At 39.0% G+C, this 21,805-nt stretch overlaps 1 protein-coding gene and 1 long non-coding RNA gene across 2 annotated transcripts; one reads left to right on the top strand and one right to left on the bottom strand.

Annotated features, from left to right (window-relative positions):
• Window positions 1-723: 723 nt before the first annotated feature.
• On the top strand, window positions 724-3,153 carry LOC144715775 (short-chain dehydrogenase/reductase 1-like). The gene is given in 6 exon segments (XM_078590754.1): window positions 724-879; window positions 962-1,196; window positions 1,647-1,724; window positions 2,380-2,565; window positions 2,691-2,712; window positions 2,715-3,153. Coding segments are annotated over 6 exon segments (906 nt in total). The 5' UTR covers window positions 724-844; the 3' UTR covers window positions 3,065-3,153.
• A 3,990-nt stretch (window positions 3,154-7,143) lies between these two features.
• LOC144715667 (uncharacterized) lies at window positions 7,144-12,031 on the bottom strand. Its single transcript, XR_013584685.1, has 2 exons — window positions 7,310-12,031; window positions 7,144-7,201 (listed from the first exon to the last, which is right to left on the bottom strand). It is a non-coding gene; the product is annotated as an uncharacterized LOC144715667 (long non-coding RNA).
• Between the last annotated feature and the right edge of the window lie 9,774 nt (window positions 12,032-21,805).

The raw sequence follows: 21,805 nt of genomic DNA, 5'->3' as shown, positions 1-21,805 counted from the left end.
AGATACTCCAGACATCATTCCCATGGTTCATCATGATTTAAAAAAGAACAAACTGATTTGATTAAGGGTTGATCAGTCCATTTATAATGTGGGTGTCTAGAATATCATCTAAAGTGCTTACTTGTACATTCAAATCAAATCCCTTGGCCTTCTATCATCATTATCTAACATCATTATTGAAAATATATTGCCATTGCCGTCATCTTGAAAAATCATAAAATCTTATCCAAAAAGAAAAATAAAACTGTTTCTGCGCGTCAAGTTAATTAAAGCATATTTGTGTTGTACGTGTGGTTCATTTTAGAAAGTATAAATATCAATAACTTCAATGTCAAACCTTAAATATGTATATAAAAAATATGCTTAAATATATGCATCAAACTATTTCCAAATTTATGTCCCAATCTAGTTCCTGAGTACATCCTCCAGAATTTCGATTTCTCGTAATAAATTGATCTCTGAAATCCAAACGAGGTTCTCACATTTCTAAAGTGCACATTCCTCCTGAAAACACTCAACATGAATTATCATTTCAAATTATGCCCTCTAGAAATTTAGAAGTCCCAAGAAAACATAACTATTATCAGTATGTAAGGATCCTTTTTCAGAGTTCCTTGAAATTACTCCAATAGTTCTACACAATGATAGGAAGTCCCAACTTCATAAAATATCCTACGATTACTCAGATCTCTTGAACTCAACTACCGTCATCTCATATATGATTCCTGGGGCCCCGCGACATCCAAGCCAAGAGGCTTATCCTTCTCTTAGCAACATATGCGGAGACCAGAACTGGGCAACCATTTACTTCTGAAAGATTTGATCCCCTTCCTGCTTTCTGGAGATGGGAATTTTCAACGAAATTGAGATGCCAGAAAGGTACGATGCAGGCTTTTCTTCTTCTTCCGATCAAACCAAGACAGTCAAGTCAAGCAAATATCATGTTCTTCTTTTCCTTCAGAATTGCTGTTGTCACCGGTGCAAACAAAGGAATCGGCCTGGAGATCGTCCGGCAGCTGGCCATGGCGGGCGTCATCGTCGTCTTGACGGCACGAGACGAGCAGCGAGGACGAAGCGCCGTGGCGTCTCTCGGCTTGCAGAACGTCATCTTCCACTTGTTTGACGTCCGGGATGACGCCAGCGCCGCCTCGCTCGCCTTGTTCCTCCGGGCTAGATTCGGGAAGCTCGACATTCTGGTATAACACACTTTTGGAACTCTCTCAAATCTTGTAAAGAATCAAGATATAGAAGTGGAAGAAGATGAAGAAAAAGAATGCGGAAGAGGAGATCAAGAGAGAGAGAAAGAGAGAGAAGATTGATACGCAGATACAGATAATGAATTACTGTCATCTAATCCGCAAATGTGTGGTTAAATGAATGTTTCAGACTTTGTTTTAGTTCCGTTGTTTAATTAGGTTAAGTAGCTTGTTATGGTAGTATGAAGTGTCGGTGGATCAGGTTTTTCATTTTTGGATTAATTCCTTGTCGCGAGATCTTTTTAATCTATTCTGTTTACTGTGAAGTACTTGATTATATGTTGTTGGGTCTTGGTTACGTGTGTTCGTTTTTGTGTATTTTTTATTTTCCTATATAAAAGTTGCGTTTTTTTAATCCCTGTTCTATTTTATTATCGTTGGTAAACCCAGGTGAACAACGCTGGACACAGCGGAGTGGAGGTGGACGCTGAAGGTCTGAGGGCCCTCAACATTGACCCCCATGTCTGGGTACGCTTTAGAGCTTCATCTACCCATCTAGTTCCACACTTCTTTTCATATCCAGCGGAAGCCATCCGCGGCTAACCTATTAAAATAATAAATTATCTCATGGATCTTCATTAGTTTCAAGATCCAAGAAGAGAAAGAAAAAAGAATAGGAGAGAGAGAGAGAGAGAGAAGAAGACTATGGATTGTGTAGTGTGATTTATTGATCATAATCCTGCAAATGTTTAGCTACAAAAATCTGGTGAATTTATAGTGTTTACTTAGGTGGCTAAAAATGTGGTTTAAGTCCCTTTAGATTGGTGTCATTTATTTTCGTTCTAAGTTCAATTTTTTAAAGAAAATTTTAAATGATTGGATAAGCTTCCTTGGGCATTGTTCTAGTTTGTTTACCATGTATCCAATGTTAAGTAGCTGATTTGATATGTTTCTAAATAATTAATAATAATAATTCCCAGCCGTGGATTTTATGTATTTCTTTTGTCAAATTGGAGTTAAGGCAGTCGTTTTATATGTTTAGGGATCTTGCGCTGTTCCAGCGGATTACTTAGCTCTTATAATTCACACCGCGCTCTCTATGAATCATTGTTTCCTTTCTCCAGGCCATAAAACCTTACATTTTTATTTTTATGAGTTTTTTACTTACCTTAATATCATATAGCTCTCTGGCGGGGCGCTTGGACTTGTAGGAGGGGTGATCAGGCATGATTATCAAAGTGCAGAGGCATGCATAGACACCAACTTCTTTGGATGCAAAAGGGTGACAGAAGCCCTTCTCCCTCTCCTTCAACTCTCCTCGGGCACAGCCACCATTGTTAACATCTCCTCCCTCAGATCTGAACTTAAGGTAGGAAAAACATAGGAGTATGAGGGACAAAGGGGATATTTAGATATAATATACATTTATATATGTATTCAAATATTTCTTTTTCTATTTATTACGTATTTACTTATTGAGCCGAGCTTGTGCAGAGGATCCCGAGTGAAGCAATAAGGAGCTAGGGGAGCTAGAAGACTTGAGTGAGGAGAAGATAGAGTGTGTTCTAAGGAGGTTCTTGGAGGACATCAGGAAGGGGGAGCTTGAGAAGGGTGGCTGGTGCATGATGCTACCAGCATATAGTATTTCCAAGGTGGCACTAAATGCCTACACGAGGGTACTGGCTAGGAGGTATCCTGAGATGAAGATCAACTGTGTGCACCCTGGCTTTGTCAAGACGGATATCAACTGGAACACTGGTGTTCTCTCTACTAGTGATGGGGCCAAAGGGGCAGTACTTGTAGCTTTGCTTTCTGCAGACGGCCCCTCTGGCTGCTACTTTGACCAGACCACTCAGGCAGAGTTTTGAGTATTCTTGGAAGTGCTTGATAGGACTGGTTTTGTTTTTTTGATAAAATTTTTATCATTTATATAATAATGCCCTAAGGGTGAATATAATAGCGTTTGTGGAAGATGTCCATTTGAAAAACAGAAATTATGATGATACATGGAGGTAATGAGTAAAAACTAAAGTGAAAAATTTTCAAAGAAGATTCAATGGCTTTACCATGAAAAAATCATAGCATATTCACATTCGAAGTGATATATTTTCTGGAATCTGATAATTCTCAAAACATGAAATATTATTTTATAAAAATTACTTCTTTATATACAGACAGTATTATCATTAGTGGTGCGATTTTCCATGAAAGCGATGAATACTGAAGGTAGTAGGGAAGGCAACCAGTATGTTAGAGATAGAGAGATAGACATAGTGATAGTGATTGAGACAGAGATAGAGATTAAGATAGAGGTAGAGATAGAGAGAGAGAGAGATTGAGATAGCTATAGAGAAAGAATCTATTTTTTGGAGATCGTGTCATCTTCTATAAGGATATCCTTCTTGGGCCACCAGACACTGATGGGCCTCAAGAAATGGGCTTCTGGGCTACATCAGAACTTATATTGGAAAGTGGCACATACCAGGGGGTAGCAATTGTTTATGAAAAACACACAACTCTAATAAGCAGTCACTCTGCTAAGTGGTAGTGACTGTTTACTAATAACCGAGGGCTTTGCTTATGGAGATTTCACTCTGCATATGTAATAATAGGTATATGAAGCCTTTAAAGCAGCCTTTTAATAATCAAGCCATACATTCCAAAATGAGATTTAAACCAGTAAAAAACAGAATTGGACTTTAATAGACTACTTTAATTAAAATAAAGTATATCTTATTCTAAACATGATTATTCATGCATGCAATTGATCAGCACTTATTATTTAATTTTAAGAATACAATATCAAATCACTGAAAAAAATTATAATTAAATTTATATAGTGATAGAAAGCTAATTATCATATTAGTCTCATGCATTTATAAGTTTCTTTGCGTTTAAATGATCATATATTTGTGTTATCAAAATTTATAAAGAAACTGAATATATATATATATGATTTTTACTGAATCACTACATATTTTTATGAAATTATTTAAGAGTTTTATTATTTTTTGTTTTATATCGATTTTTTTTGCATTCAGATTTATTTTTATTTCAGGCAAACATTGGTAGCGCCCAATCTACAGCTGGAACCAATAATTGATATCCCCAATCATTGTGAAAAGTGCCCTTAAGGCTTCCTCATTCACAATGCCATAATCAGCCAATCATGTAATAATCAACCTTTTTTAATCCAGAATGATAAAATGGTTTAGTTGTATTCACAATAAATGGGATGGAATATATTTACATTTGTAAGCCCTAAAACCTCTGGGGACTTAAATTACAATGAATGTGATCTCAAAATGAAGACATATCATAGCATGATTAAATATGTCGAGTAAAATTTCCATAAATATGTCTCAAAGACTAGAAGTGCATAGACATATGCCATTTCTTAAGTGCTGTAAGATAATTTGTGCAAATAATGAGATATAACTTTTATAGAATCTAAGACTCGCTTTTCACCAACAGACATTCATCAGATCAGCAATTAAATCTGAAAATGGATGGAATAAACCATAGTAAATTTGAGGAATCCTTGGTAAAATCTACAAATAATATCACTTGTATTAAGGAGAGAGAAAATCAGGCTCATAATGATAAAACTTCAGAATGTGAAAGTTGATCATTAAAAATTATTTTTGCCCTGAAATTTTGAGGGAAGATTCGTCTATCTCATCTATTCATCTATACAGTGTATCTATAAATGTACCTTTATGTCCTTCTAGAATCATCTTGGATTTTCTCCTACATCTGCAGATAAAGTAAAATAAAGTTATTGTATGATCCCATGAAGATTTCTTGCTGCGTCCATTGAAGTTGGAAGGCAAAGAAAAGGTGGATGGGCTTTCCTGTAGCTAAAAAGTGCATTCATTCTCAACACCCATCTATCCACCTACATTCATCTAAATCCATCAATCAGCATCCCTCTATCCACAACATCCATCCACATCCCTCAATCCATATCCATACATCATATATAATCCATACCACCCGTCTTCTTCTTCCATAGTACCCTATTATTCAATTTTTATAAACGTTAAATACATTAATTTATCTTTATTTATCCTTATCCTCCCTCATCATCACTAGAAAATAATATAATTTTAGCTTTAATATCTTATATAAATTTTATTGAATAAAATTTTTATCAATAAGCATTTAATCTCCACATTAGAGTGTATCATCTGGTTTCACTAAACCATAGGGTATTAATTAGTAATAACCATAAATTGTAGGATAATTTTTCAAAATCTATATCCTCAGATTTGAAATATTCTTGAATCGTGTCTATATAAAACCAGAGATTTCTGAGAAAACATCAATTGTCTAATTGAACTAAATACACTTCTTAAAACTTTAAGAAAGCAGATTTATTGTAATTCCATTTCTGTGTGGACGCAATCTACCATGAACCAGTCATTTGAGCTTGAAAATCTTAGGCGTCAGGTTTCAAAAATAAAAAATACATATTAGGATAAGTCTAATATGGCTAGTCAAATTATATATAGTGTTCCTATCCATTAGATGACGTAAATAATAAGGTAGACCTGGGAATTTTTGTACTACATACTAGGCTATTCCTTAACCCTTTTTCAGGGATATCTAGCTCAGAGTTGTCAAATCCCTAGCCAATGTGTCTTTGAAACTTCCCCAGCCAAAACACAATATCAATCAAATAAAAGCTCTAAGTTGGCCCCGGATATCTCTTCTCTTTAGAATCCCATATCATTCTTCGTTTTGACCATCAATGTCTTCCAAGTAACTTTTAAAAACTATATTAAGCATTACCATTTAATATTTCACACTATTGATGAAAAATTAAATCTACATAATAAGTCAATCAAATTTAAAAATTATTAATTTTCAGTCATATGAAATAGTTCTTAAATATTTACACCAACTAAAGCAAAATGATACTTCAAAAATAGTACTTTATCAGATATTTTTCAGATAAATCCAGAAAGAATAATTATCTGTTCATTTAAATGATATTTAATTCTGAATAAGGCAAAGTACATATGTTAATTGTTTTGTCATTGTAATTTAAATTGCCTAAATCAAATAAATTTGTTAAAATAGAAAAGTCACTCAGATGTATAATAGGATTGAGGTCCTCTCCACTGGGACTGGCCTTTAGATGTGAATTTAATAGTTGATTTTGGGTTATAGAGAGTTTTAAAATATTGGTAGTTAAAAAAATTAGTTATAATTGGGTAATAGAAGTAATAATAGTAAGGAAGATAGCGGAATAGTAGAAGATAAGTAATTAATAGTTGGAAAGTAGTATCTAATGGATGAGAGAATTAAGATAATACTTAATAGTAAGCAGTAGTAAATGGTGTGTGAGAGAACTAAAGAAAGAGAGAGAGAGAGAGAGAGAGAGAGATAATATAAGATAGTATCTCTATCTTTCTATAGATATTAGGGAGAATAAAGAAGTAGGGTATTTGAAATGAATGAATGGTACTATAACTTAGGGTAGTGTTAATGTAGGTAGTGATGGACCAAACATGCATGAGATGGATGAAATGGATATGGACGAATCAAGCTAAGTGGATGATATATATATAGGTAAATGTGGGATATAGCTATAGGTCAAGCTCCTCCCTCCCCCCTCTTTTGTCAATCATTTAAACCAACACACTTGATGGATCTCAAAATGTCTTTCCTTTACCATGCCTACAAATGTATTGAGTAATTTCAAAATAGTTTTTACACTTTTTGGTGTTTCTACTTACGGATCTGAGAGAATGTATTGCTATACAGGAGAAAAACAAATCTGACCTCAAATTTTCAGCCTAATATATTTTCTAGAGGATCAGACATCACACTTTGAAGCTAGATAAATCTGGATCATTGATCTCCATATCTCTCTCCTTAACACCACCACCGTATCCATTAAGGTTCGGTGGCGTTATATCTTATAAAAGTAGGCACACAATTGGACCACATAATTCCACATTTAAGCATTACACTCTACCTTCTCAAACATGTTTCCCCTGAAAAGGAGTTAAATATTTGTCATATATTTAATGGACAACACCACGATGCAACTTGTGAGCGTGACATGAATGTGTTTTTCATTCTTTTAAAAAATGGCACCTCACCTCATGCAATCACGTTTTTTGATCTTTATGTTCCAACTTTCTGCACTGTAACTGTGGACTTTAATCCGTCATAGTTATTTCCAATTGAATCCACAAGTTTTAGTATGTTGCCACCTGTCCATTTCTCTTAAAACAAGAAAATGTCATTTACTCATTGGCATATTATGGAATATCAATTATTAATGGTATCCGGGGATCTTCCATAAAAATTCCACAGCAATAATTGGTCACAATCTGCATGAATTGCATTGAAACACCACGTCGACACGTCGAATGGCATAGGATGAGGCATGGTGGCCAACCCTAGTCGGGCGACCATCCCGTCCGATATGGCATTAATGCAACTACCACTATCCACCGTCAACTTAAACGCTTATCGTTGATCTGGACAAACGTGCAGAAGACCGATGTCCATAGCGTCGTGTCGGCCATCAGAGCTTTCCTCTATGGGACAGGCGCAGGATTAACCTGCGAGGTAACGTCAGGTGGGAGGGACGTCCCACTAGTGCTTGGGCGATCGGCGACGATGCTAACGAGTCGTCGAGAGCTAGGGCGTGGAGCGGGTGCCAGAGTCGTAACGGCATCCACTATCTAGATGTACCCGACCCGGGGGTTGGGCGATTCGTACCCGTTCGCGATCTCCTCGTCTGCACAATAGTCATCGTCGGGTAACGAATCCAGTTCTCCGTTCGTGTTCTGTTCGGCCTCTCCCATATCGATCAGGAGGGCCGTAGACAAACATTGGCTAGCTCTATGCCCCTTCCCTTGGCACTTGAAGTACGTAAGTGGTGCTTGACTGACGGTAATACTACGGGCCGGACTGTCGCTCGTGACGGCCCGAGCAGGTGGGGTAGAACCCATGGAGGTGACGGGGGTGATTCCTCGCCCCCCGGTGTTCTAGGAAGCCCGAACGGTAGCGGGCGGTGCAGTGCGAGCGAGAGTGGCTCAAGGCACGGTGTGAGTGGCGTGTGTGTGGCGGCCTCGTCGTCCGAATGCTCCATGTGCTCCACCAAGTGGTAGGCTTCGTCGACCTTGGCAAGGTTGCACTTAAGAGCCTCGCTGCATAGGGTCGGTCGAAGCCCGTGGGCAAATAGGCCGATGATGATTCGCGGGTCCTCCACGAATCGACACCACATCCGGCACTACTCGAATGCCTCGATGTATTCCGTTACCGTGAGTCGACCTTGCCTAAGGTCAAGCCATGTGAGGAACAGCGACATCTGGTTTTTTCGCGGCACGTACTTACTTCTCAACTTCAGCGCCATTTCGACCCAAGACATGATGGGCCATCCTCGTTGCTCGGTGGCGACACGCTCGTTCTCCCAAAAGATCTTGGCATGTCTGCCAAGTCTCGTCTCTGCATATTCAACGCACAAATCGTTGTCCATGTGGTACCACCGGAAGTGGGAGTTCATGCTCAACTCCCAGTCAATGAACTCCGTGGGTTTTCTCGATCCCTCGAAGATGGCGACGTCGGCACGCACGCTCTTCTAGATCCGAGTGTGGTGCGTCATTGTCTGGGCGCCGTTCGGGTGCCGGGTGATCCTCGTGACGTGGATCGACGCGTCGTCAAGGGGGGGTTGGGTCGCGGTCGTGGTCATCCCAGTGTCGGGGATGACCGTCGCGTGGTGCACGGATGTTGGGCATCACACGTGGCGTGTACTGGGAAACCTCATCAGTTTCCTCGTACCAGTAGAGGTGGGGCCGGACGTAGTCATCACGGTGGGCCGGTGGATCAGCGTCGTGTCTACGATCGTGGGGCCGGACGCGGTTGTCACGGCGGTCCGATAGGTCAGCGTCGAACTCACGATCATAGCACAGGACGTATTCATCCTGGTGGGCCAATCAATCGGCCTCGTATGCTCGACCGTGGCACCGAACGTGTTCGTCTTGGCGGGCCGGTGGGTCGGCCGCGTAACCACGGCCATCGTGCCAGACATAGTCATCTCGTCAGGTCGGTAGGTCGGCCTTCTATTCACGATCGCGGGGCCAGATGAGTTTGTCACGGCGGGCCGGTAGGTCAGCCGGGTGACCACGATCGTCGCGCCATATGTAGTCATCTCGACAGGCCAGTATGTCGGCCTCGTACCCTCGATCATGGTGCCGAACGTGTTCGCCTCGACGGTCGGTAGGTTGGTGACGTAACCATGATCGTCGTGCCGAACATAGTCATCTTGGCGGGCCAGTAGGTCGGCCTTGGGTCTTCGGTCAAATGGCTGGGCGTATTCGTCTCAGAGGACTGGTAAGTCAGACTCGTATCCACGATCGGAGTCGTCTCGTGGGTATCATCTATCCCGAGCATGTACGTCCGATGGGTCCCGTGTGGGGTGTCGGGTGGGGCATCGATCTCGAAGCTCCTCGTCTGTCCTCCGGTTGTGCTCCTCATACTCGTCGTCATTGTAAGGACTCCTCGAATGAGCCGGGTGTCACGCAACCTGGGGTGGGTCATGGGCTCGCTCCATAGCCACGAGCGCCGGTACGGCATCGGATACTAGAGGTAGTGGGCATGCGAGCAACTGCTCGATGTGCTCGGCGAAGGCAGCCATGGTGCAAAGATACGCCCCTTGCTCCTCAGATGGGTCCTCCCGGGATCAGTGTTGTCGGCGCGGTCTTCCTCGTGCGCGTCCTGCTCCTCGCCCACGTGCGGTGGCGGCTCGGGGTGAAGCCTCATCGAAGGAAGCTCTCTCGTCATCACCCTATCCTCTTTGTCACTAGGTGACGAGACACCTAGTCACCTCGAGGAGGTCCGTGGGGACCGTCGGTGCCCACGACAGGCACGAGTGTGTTCATGTGGACAGAATGGTCCAGGGGCACTCGCCTCGGTGAGTGCGGTCCGTGCGGGCTCCATAGGTGGCAGTGATGGGTCGCCTACGAACGTCGCGGGACGGTGTTCCGAGAGGGACGGACGATGGGCTCTCTCGTCAAATGACGATTCGATGCGTCGCGAGGACGTCAAACCTCCGGGTTGCGCCCTCCTGCTTGATCGCGTCTCGATGGCCATGTCCATAGGGAACCTAGATGGGTTTTCAAAAAAGACCATGCGATGCAGAAATGACGACTATGCGGGGTTGGAGACGTGCTGTGAGCGTCCATAGCCGGGCTCTGATACCAATTTGATATCAGACGTCGTCTCAGGACATCGTCCGGTCGACACCGAATATGATGGTTTGGTCCCGATAAAGGATGGTGGTATCAAATGTCGACGGTATCGTCGTCCGACAGATCAAAACCCTAACAGGTCGATGTAACTACGATGCAATGGATGTCCTACGTGTCGCACGTGCAGGCTCCAACTCGAGGGAGGCGCCAAGCTCCTAGCTTAGACGGGTCAACGGGTGACGACGACGGTGGCCTCTCAAACCTCGTTGGAGCGACGAAGGCATCTATGGCCGAACGGAATTCTATCCGTTGGGCTCGCACGTAATGGACGATCTCGTCTGTACCAATAAGACACTCAAAAGTCGTAGTTTTCTCTCAATTTGCCTCTCTCACCTACCTAGCCCGAGCGCGGTGGAGACAAGACGAAAGCATAATGCAAACGGTAATTAAACGAGCAGAGGGAGAGGACAGCGTACCTCGTCAGTGTGTGGCTCGTTGTGCACTGTCGTCGACGGTCAGCGGCGATCGGAGAGGGTGTGGCAGAGAGTTGCCGGAGAGATCACGGCGGTGGCTTGACAAGCAATGATGTTGCTAGAGCTCAATGTAAAGGTCGGAGGAGGATAGGAGCCGAATGATTTAGAAACGCGAAGCGGAGTCGGCGCAGACAATTGACTAAAGCTCGACGGCTACTGTTGTGTCAGCGATCGGCCTGAGTAGTTTGGGCAATTATTTGTCGGTAACATCGTCATCGTGTGGTTGTCTTCGTGAGAATACAAGTCATCTGGTATCCCACGAATATCTCGATGTGGTGTAGGCTGACGAACGGTCCCTGTTGAATTTCCAATCCAATTGGTACCAATAGCAACCGGGTGGTCATTCACGACGCCGGGGGAGGACCCATCATCAGCGGTGAGGCTCACGTATTGAAGGCCCCGTTGTCCCGGATAAAACCTACTCGGGCCAGCGGGAGTCCACTCATTCACGCCCTGGTCGTCATCTGGAGGATCTTGTGTCTTCGGGGAAGATTGGTGAATCCACGTCAGCTACAATCAGCCAAGGAAGACTCACGTTGACCATAATCATCCCCCTTCACGTGCGTGCACGATTCGAGTGGCAGGGGTCACGGTGGTGCAAAAGGCCTCTTTGATCAACCATTGCTCGGGCGATCAGAAGGAGAAGAAAGATCAATAGGGGCAAAATTCTTGCCGACGGGAATCCTGACCTGATCGCAATTTTGGAGGTTCCATGGCTGGTGAACAAGTATCCTCGCACGATGTCAATTGGGGCAGCGCGTGACGGGCATACCCGGGACCGTTGTCGACGCAAGAAGAAAGGGGGCGGCCAGATTATGTTGCAACGGACCTTATTCTTCACGGTTGGCGGATTGGGACGAGGTGTAGAAGGGGTGGGAAACGGCCGTCAATTTTCCCTTACCCCTTCAGGCTGCTTCTTCCTTTGAATGCTTCATGATTCTTCCTCTTCTTCCACGTTTCCCCTTCCTCCTCCCTGTCTGTTCTTCTCTCGATCGAGGAAGGGAGACCAAGAATTGTTGAACAAACAAGCATCTTGAAATTTCCTGGTCTAACAAACTAGGGCGCCCCCCTCTTCCCTTATAACGGGGGAAGAGGTCAATTGGCCCCTTAGCTGGGTCAACAAGGGGGTTAGAGTCCATTAGGATCCCTTATATAATGAGCCCCCATTACACATAGAAAGGGGAAATTAAGACATAAAAGAAGAGAAAACAAGGAAAGAAGGGCACAAGGGAGGTGGATTCCAAATTGGCTAAGGATCCCTCCCCGTGATGACAACGAAGGACGTTGGGACGCATCGCAGACGCGACGAAAACACAACAACGAGATGAGAAAAACACAAAACGCGAGAAAGCAAGCGATGAAGCGATAAGTGAGCAATTTCATCCGAGCTTCGACGACGACGTCATCGATGATCCTCGATGGCGTGCGCCATCATTAAGATTATCCCAGAATAATAGTAATTTGGCTTATATAAGTAAATTTCTTTAATAAATATTTTTAGTATTTTTTATGGAAGAAAATTGGGTAATTCTGTCAATACCCTACAGGTGTTCGACAGAGTGCCTCGAAGAGGCCTGAAGGAGGGACGAGATAAAACCAGAATTTCCTTCAAATCAAACTCAAAACTATCAATTCTACTATATTTATAGATCAACTTTCAATCAGATGCAAGCTAGAAAACATACCCAATACACCCTGAATCAAAGAATGGGGTTGGGGCTGCCAATCGACACCCCATAGCCTCGGTGTGGAGTTTTCCCCTTCATTGTCCTCCTTGTTAGTGCCCCCGAGCTGGTTGCACAGTGGCAAAGTTGTCATGACTCTGATGATAACTCTGAGTTCTAAAAGGGACATTCATTGGCACTCTATCCTTCTGCAATGATGATGTTGAATTAGGGGGCTGTTGAGCCCCCTTCAAGGCTTGGGAGGGACCCCCGTAGCCGTTGATGGCCTGGAATGGATGTGGGGGGTGCTTCCTGGTCGTCAGATGGGCTGTAACGATCCTACCTCAATCGAAAACCATCATCTAGCCGAAGGAGGACGATGGCCAAGATGACATATCTGCCCATGGACCTTGGATGCGCCCTTATAAACCATTAATGGCTGAAATTAAATGGTAGTCATGGAATAAATTTTCCCCAGTGTACCCGTCTTTGTTGTGTCAAAGGCCCCATCATTAAGAGGATCGGATGGTTTCACCGTCCAATCTTTCTTAAGAGGATTGGATGGTTGAGATCGTGTATGTTCACTTAAAGCCGCCCCCTATAATCTGGGCTTTGGGCCGGGTCAGCTCAAAGCCCTGACATAATTTTCTTTTGTGGTTTCTTAAGATCGTGGCCCAATGGGTCACGATCGATTTTTTTGTTTGTCAGCCATGTCCAATATTTCATTGAATGAAATGTGTTGCAGATTATCCATATCAATATTTTTTAAATTTTAAACAAGTATGTAAATCTCGTGTGGATGTTGAATTGAATTAACAAAACACTCCCTTTGTGTGTATGCAGGCCATGACCCCGTGTGCATTGGGCCTTTGTGCCTATGAGCCTTCAAGGGCCCCTGAAGCAACCTTTGAGACCTCATTGAGTAGATCTGTGCTCAGTGGCATCTGTCAGCTGTAGGCAGGCTTGACCACTCTGTACTCGCCCACTTGCGGCTGGCTTGAGCGCTGCCAGCACTGGCTCGGCTGCTGGATCTTGGCCTCTTAGAAACCATCTTTTAATTCTACTATTATTATTTTATTTTTACCAAATTTTTTGCCCTGTAATATGTACAACATCCACTTGTGCAAGATAATGATACCAAAACAACTCTATAGGAGAATTTATGGCTTTCACAAATTAGGTAGAAATATCATTAAAAGGGGTGGTTTTAAACTTACTCCAAAATGGATGTATGAAATGGTCATTATACTTAAATAGAGGTATGATCAATACAATAATTCATGCAATGACAACAAAATTGGTATGTTTCAATGACTTTAAATCATTTTATCAAATTCCTGAATTAAACTATATTATTTCTTCAATAAAATATCTATAACGATAAGATACTAATTTTTTTCTTATATTTCCCTCTATCATCTTATTATTCTTTTTTATGGTTCTCATTTATGATTTCTTCTCTAATAGCAGTTTTACGATGTCTTCTACCTCTCAGACTAAACTTTCATATAAGAATTGACACCATTCTGGATAATATGTTTTGTATTTATAACAAAATATTTATTTAATGAATATAAAAGCCCCTAAAAGATGGTCTCATCAATTACAATGTTTCTAATATAATTTCTTCATAGTAGTATTATTTTATTTATAGCTTCCTAGAACATGCATAAATAGAAATATTATAGATTATATCTATTTCATCTGCGTCTAGAAATACATTGCATCAAAAAACTATAAAACTATTTTTCAAAATGTCCAAAACATGATTTTATCACGTCATTGATGGCATGATTTCCAAAAGAGAATCTGATTCCCTTAAAACTTTAAGAAACATGCACCAAAGAAAACTCTAGATATTATGGACTCATATTTTACTATAAATAAACTGTTTTCAATAAACTTAAAATCAAACAATATATTTATTCAAACAATATTTATCTGCTTCTTACTGTAGAGTGATTCACAAAACAAGAGAGACAGAAAGTGTTCTACGAGATTACATATCAACAATATATGAAATCTTTAATTTTTTTCCTCTGAAAATTAAAACCAAAGGGAATTTTTCAAGTCATTGAATGAAACAAATAAAATTTCATAAATTCGAATGTCTTTACTTTTAATTTTTCATTATTAAAAAAATCCATTCATTTCTTGCAAAAGCCAATAATATAATTTCTTTTACGCAATATATTTTCAAATTGTCCTAAAATTTATTGTCAAAGTATTTTTCAATTTTTTATTGAAACTATTGTACTCTTTATTTGATGTCTACTAAATAAATTGTATATACAAATATCCAAAATTATTGGTGAATTGGTAATAATATTCTTTAGTTAAATGATATCTGATTAACCTGATTATTTGAAAAGTAATAAATTTATCTATAAATTTCATAAGAATATCAAGTCCTGACTAGATGAGTTGACAGGTTGACCCAACAGTTAAAAGCAAATATTATCAGAGATTAAGATAGTCAATCCTCAAAGTCATCCATTTTGGATCTAATTTTCATACTTCAATCAATATGAGGTAATGCACACTTATTCAATCCTGCGATATCCACATGTGATCTGAGATCAAACTCATTAACTAAGGCTTAAGTAATTTTTAAGCTTACACACTATCATTTTGAATATTCTGACCATTAAATTCAGTATAGTTTTCTCACAAAATTCACTAAATTAGTTACCTCATATCTTAATTTTTTGAAAATTTCTTTAGTCTGGTTCTTCAACCAACTTTTTATTTAAATGCCTTCCATCACACACCAATACCTTTTTAGGTAACATATTGTCATATCTGTAGAAAAAGGATAACTAAGTTCATGTCTTAGAAATTTCAAAACAGAGGCTCAACTTTATGAACAGTTTCATGATCCTTTTTTTTATCTACTGATTCATGAAAATTTGGGATTTTCCAAGTTTAAGACATGTTTTTTCTCAGTTAACAACCAGTATTAAATTTAATTAATTTTTACTTAATTTTAGTTTATTTTATTTTAAGTCTCTGAAAATACCTTATTTAACCCTCTAAAATAATTCATATATTTGATCATGGCTTGTTTTATTTGAAATTTGATAATGAATATATACACAAATGATGAAAATAAAATAAAATCATTTCAATTATATTTTTTAATATGATAAATATATAAATAAAAACATTATATAATACTGGTATGCATTATATGTTATTAAATATAGTAGACACACTGAGTTAACGTCAATTTAAGGAAACCAAGGAGATTTGATTGTATTTTAAGGGCCCACAGTTTGCTGCAATATATCAAGAATTGAAATATTCAGCCATCCATTTCACACCGGAATGTTAGATTCATTTTAAAAATATATATGAAAGGCCTGCATATTTTCATTTTTCTTAACGATAAACTCATTGGGTATAGACCTTTTAAAGATTATGTGCCATGTGATGCATGTACTTGACAGAAATATGTGACCTGAAATACAGTCACGCATTGTACATCTGTAGGGTACTCAGTAATAAAAGACATATTCATTATAATACATGCACAATATTAATAATTTAATAGATGTACCATAACAACTAGATTGTTGATGAAACAGAAATACAGTTAAATATACTCTTGTAGGCTTCTAACTTATAGAATAATATTTATAATTTTCCTTATGAAAGAAAGGCAATCAAGAGTCAAAACCACATGGACCAAATACTGAATGAGTGAATTTACGTTTAATTTCTATATTATGGTTTTTAGGAATTAAATATGATTTAATGAAATCAAACTAGTGAAAAGTAATTCAAAAAAATATATAGAAATGTCATAAATTATTAGTCCTATAAAACTTCGTATGTTAATAAATTTATCATCTAATTCTGGAAAGCTATATAAATTTATAGCTGAAAAATTAATCAATTATAGTTAAATACCTTCGCCGACACTTCTAGAGCGATGGGGGATGGTTGATGATAATGGATGTGAGTGGAGTGGAATGCGCGAAAGAGATATGGGACTGGTTGTGACGGATATGATAGCAGCTATGGGCCAACGAATGGTGGAGGGCGGGAAGTGATGATGATTTTTTTTGTTGTCAGTAAGATGGAGATGGAGGCTTATATGTGTTGACGAGTGAAAGAGTTGGAGGCTGCATGTGTGATACCCAGTAAAAGGATGAAGACATAAGTTAGAAAAAAATGAAGCTCACACTAACCTCGTTGTCACGTGCCCAACCTTCCAAGTGGTGATTTTTCTTCACATGGCTTGATCTGCACATCGCTCTAATCCTTCACTCTTAAAGCACAATAACATACACAAACAAGATTTAGAATGGATGAATGACTCCACTAATCGTAATTAGGAAAAAAAATCTTAGGGTCCCTTTGTGGCTACAACGGCAAGGCTCTGTTCATAGATCCAAGAAGGATGGAAAGAGAAAAATTAAACATACTTTAGTGAATTAAGATAATTAAAAATTGTATCTAATAAAAAAAACTAAACTAACAATAACATTAAGATAAACGCCCTAATTTTCATTTTTAACTCCTTAAGGTGGATTCATCCATCCTTGGTATAAAAGAGATTAACTCAAGAAAGTGGATGGATAAAATTCCCTTACCAAGATAGTGGATATTATTGGATAATACATTCGCTAATAATCTCTATCATGCATTAGAGTGGCTAGACTGACATATTAGAGTTTGACAACTAACCGTACCCTAAGTCTGGTGTCTATTATAATGAAGGATAAAACATATAAGATAATCAATGGAGATTGAGGTTCCATAAGATATTTCAATCATTAATATGTATCTTATAGTGCACAAGGTTTAAGTTGGTATCCCATGGCCTAGAAACAGAACCTAGCAATATGGTTTAGTTTTTCCTCAGATAAAAGAACATCCATTAAATTTATTCCCTTTTCAAAACCTCACTCCCTAAAGTGTGACCATAAGGTGAGAAAATATACCATTAAAATTCATCAAGTACCCATGTCAGAAATATCGTTAAATTTATTCCCTTTTCAAAACCTCAGTCCCTCAAGTGTGACCATAAGGTGAGAAAATATACCAGATCTTAAAAGAGGAATGAAGAAGCTCAAGAAGAGATCAATCATTACATGGATATATCTAGAAGATGAGCTTATGAACATCTTGAAACTCTTTCAAGGAGAAAAATGACAGTGGAACCAACTCCACACAAGGTGATTGATAACATCAAATTAGGTTAGTAAAAATATGTTTTTATACATCAATATTATTACTTATGTTTAGGTTTACGCTTGTGGCATTCACCATTTAAGGCCAAAATGATGAAGTTCTAATTTCCTTTCAACCACACAGGTTTCCCTTTTGTTGGTCCACTTAGCCTTGTCTACCATCCTCTAAACTCTAAACTTTCTTGAGAATTCAAGTAAAAATCAAACAATATCACAAAGGGATATCAATGCATTTCAACTGTGATGCATAATTATTTGATAGATAATCATTATTCAACATAATATGTATTTAAGATAATATGCATTTAGGAAACTGTGTACTCAAGAAGATATGTATCCAAGATAATACGGAATATAGCTCATTAGTGTTTCAGGTTTATATCTCTCCCTTAGTAAATACAATTTCTTTTTATTCTATCTTCAATCATCAACTTCCTCTCCTTTTTATTTCCAATCTTTCTCACTTTTTTTCTTCTCAATCTCCTCTACTTTTTTCCCAATTTATATCCAAAATATTTACTTTCCACTTAAACCTTTCAGACCTAAGGATATAAATGTGCACCTCTTAAAGATACAAACCTCATATCTTTGCATCCTCTCTTTTCCTTTCAATGCTCCTTTTTCCCTTCTTGTTTCCACATCCAGGTTACTCTCTATCAACCTAAAATAAATACACAAAGAAGTGAGAAATCTTGAATCTTAACAAATTTACACAAATAGAAAATAAACCTAGACACACCCAGAATGGAGAATGAATCCTTGATTCTTCCTCTGTTTGATCCATCTCCATCTGCAAAATTTGTATTCATAAAATGTTGAAGCTAAATTTATTTTATTATTCATTTATATGAAATAAACTTATATTTTAAAATCAAACATTGATTCAATACATATTTTCCTGTATAAAATATTCAACAAAATTGCTAATGGTTAATTCGTAAATAAAAGCCATACCTTGATCAATGTTTTTTTACCAACCTAACATATTCCAAGTGCTCTTACATATTGGTATTTTTTCAAACATGAAGTATAGAATTGACCACCCAAATTGGAGACAAGATTTGTTGGTTTTACCCATTGACCTTACGCTCTTAGTTCATTGTGTCAGATCATTCCATGAGCATAGGTGATGTGTGCATCTACAAGATGGTTTTGAATTTCCAACTCTCTTGACATGATTTGAATGGGTTTTGATGATGGAATAGTCATTAATTGACCAGGTTTCAATGGTTGACCAAATGCATTGTAGACTTGAAAAGGTAAATTCATCAAAATCCATACATTGACTTGAAGTCAATGGTCTTTAACCTTCACTTGCGTTTTAGTACTATACTAAAAATAATTACAGTAATTACGAATTTAAAATTTTTCTAAGAATGTATATAATAGTAACCAGGAATAAGACTGGGAGCCCATCAAAGTTATGGAAGTACTTGAAATCATATCTTACCAAAGAACATAATAACTTAAAGCATCCTACTGGTGTGAAACCTATCTCCAGCTATTTTACAGAAACTAAAAACCATTCAACCAGATCTCTAAAGGACACAAAAATAATTTTTTGGATTTCACCATGAGTGTGTGGATCCAAAAGTTTAAGAAAGTATTAGTCTTCTATGAACAAATTGATTATGTCAAGCAAATACAAAAAATGTAAAATGTGCAGCATGTAAAACAGTTATGATAAAAGATGTACTCAAGCAAATAGAAAAATTCCCACTTACAGTTGACACATGGATCACCTCAAATAGAGTCATCATACTTGGGACCATTACGCATTAGATTGATAGAACAGGGACACTTCAGGAACCAATTCTCAGTCCTCATCAAGGCGAATATTTGGCAGAGGTATTACACTCTATGTTGAAGGATTATAATCTCACAAACAAGGCAAATCATCATTAATAATTTATTATCTAAAATGATTGAATTAATATGGTTTTCCTCAATTTCTTAGGTCCTTGATATCACAACAGAAAATCCAAGTAATAATAAAATTAACTTTGAAATTTTAAAGAATTTCATGAAATGTTCTAGCTCAGATTTCACTGACCAGTATCACACACCATGCACATAATTTTTTCTAAATTTGGTGGTGCAATGAGGCCTAAATAAACTAGGTATTTAATCATATTAAATTTTAATAAGTCAAATTTTTATTCCAAAAACACTAAGTACATACTTTGACTCAGAATGTAGGAATAACAAGCTCACTTTCTGATGACAATGGAAAATAAAAATTTGCCTCAGAAACATTCATTACATGCAAACAAATCAAATAAAAACCTCAAAAAAATGGCATCTCAGCTGGATCTTCACAGCAAAGATTTCTCGACTAAAATCCTTTTTTCGTGATTTTGCCATAGAAAATTAGAACTTTCTCATTCAAGATATTTTCTCCTGGTAAAAATCTTCATATCAAATGATCAAAGCATCTTGTGAGAATAATTTTTATTAGATAGGATGGCAAGTGATGGGGGACCATCTTGTCAACTGCGCCAAGGGACGTCAACAACTGTTTTGAGCGGCCCAAACCGACGTGTGTGACCCCGACTTCAAGTATTCAGCCTAACGATGGGTCAAAAAGTTTCATTCGTTATTTTCTTGCAATTTGATTTCTTCTTGGACCATGCCACCGTGTTTTGGGCCTCGAACCTTTTGTTGTTTTTGTTGTGTTTGATGTACGATGAGGGGAATCCTCGTCACGTGACGATTCCCCTATCTTGGCCCACTTAGGTATCCTCCCTCCTATATAAAGGGATGGTATGCCCAAGGAAGCCTTGGAGTTTATTGAATTTGAAAGTCTTGTTCTTCAATCGGCTCTTGCCTCCTCCCATTTTGGGAGTTATCTTTCCCGCTTTCCTAGAGTAGATCATGGAGCTGCTCCGACATGTCATTTCCTCTTCCACGTCGAGATCCCTCCATGGGAAAAACTGTTCGGCGCCGCCCCCTTCATCGTTTGGTATCATCTTCATGCATCATCTTTGTGAAGCAGTTCCAAGAATGACCCCACGCTACGCTCGCTGATCAGTAAGAACGCAGCCCTCTGGTGCCTTTCCCGCACACCTGCACTGCACTGCCCACGGCTGTTGTTTGATCAATTTGATCTCTCCAAGAAAAACTGAGATTCTTGGGGTTTCTTCTCAAGAAACCAATTCTTGGATTGTTCCCATCGCCATTCATCTAGACATTGCCTATGACGCGTCAATCCACGGCCCAAATTCTTGTTGTCACCCGCGAATCATTTTATTCTTGTCGCGACAGCGCATCTGCCCGCGCATCCATGCCACATCCCAGCGCTCCAGGACAGTATCCGAGCGCAATGACGCGCGCCAACGCCGCATGCTAGTGTTCACGCGCCACCATCTGGGCGCCAGCTGATAATCTCACTTTTAGGGTTAAAATTTGTTGTTGGTGATTGAGATTATTCAATAAATATATTTAACCGTACTTAAAAATATTTAGTTAGGGATGAGTACGGATCGTCTCCACAGGGAACGAAGATTAATTAATTACTTTCTTAACTCGTGATGTTCTTATGAGAAGATCGACAAAAGCACGATTCAAGGATATGAGCTAGTGATATTGATTAAGAAGTACTAAATGTATATGTTATTTCAACTAAAATAAAGAGTAAATGATTGTGACGGACACGAAGATGAACGAAAGTATAAATGAGGATAATGGTTGGGTATGATGGCACGGATGGAGAGACGAGAAACACGAGTGAAATGAGAGTACAAGTATGATGATAAATTCTAATTATGTTAAATATAGTGAAGGGAAAGAGACAACGTAAGGCAAGGACACTTACATTAGATCCTTATGTTCCATCAGGATCACGGCGATTTACGAGTGCCGATAAGCCCCTCCTCTTCTCCAATGCTTCTTCCCACAACACTCTGGACACCAAGAACACTCTTGATGGATCTCAAAACTCACTATCTTTCAATCAGCCTACACAAGTAGGAAGCAAGTTCAAGATGAATTTTACAATGATCC

This window comes from Wolffia australiana, chromosome 19 (genome assembly GCF_029677425.1).
Source record: "Wolffia australiana isolate 7733 chromosome 19, ASM2967742v1".
Classification (NCBI taxonomy): Eukaryota; Viridiplantae; Streptophyta; class Magnoliopsida; order Alismatales; family Araceae; genus Wolffia; species Wolffia australiana.
Note: the sequence above shows the minus strand (reverse complement) of the source record. Positions and strands in the feature narration are given on the sequence as shown.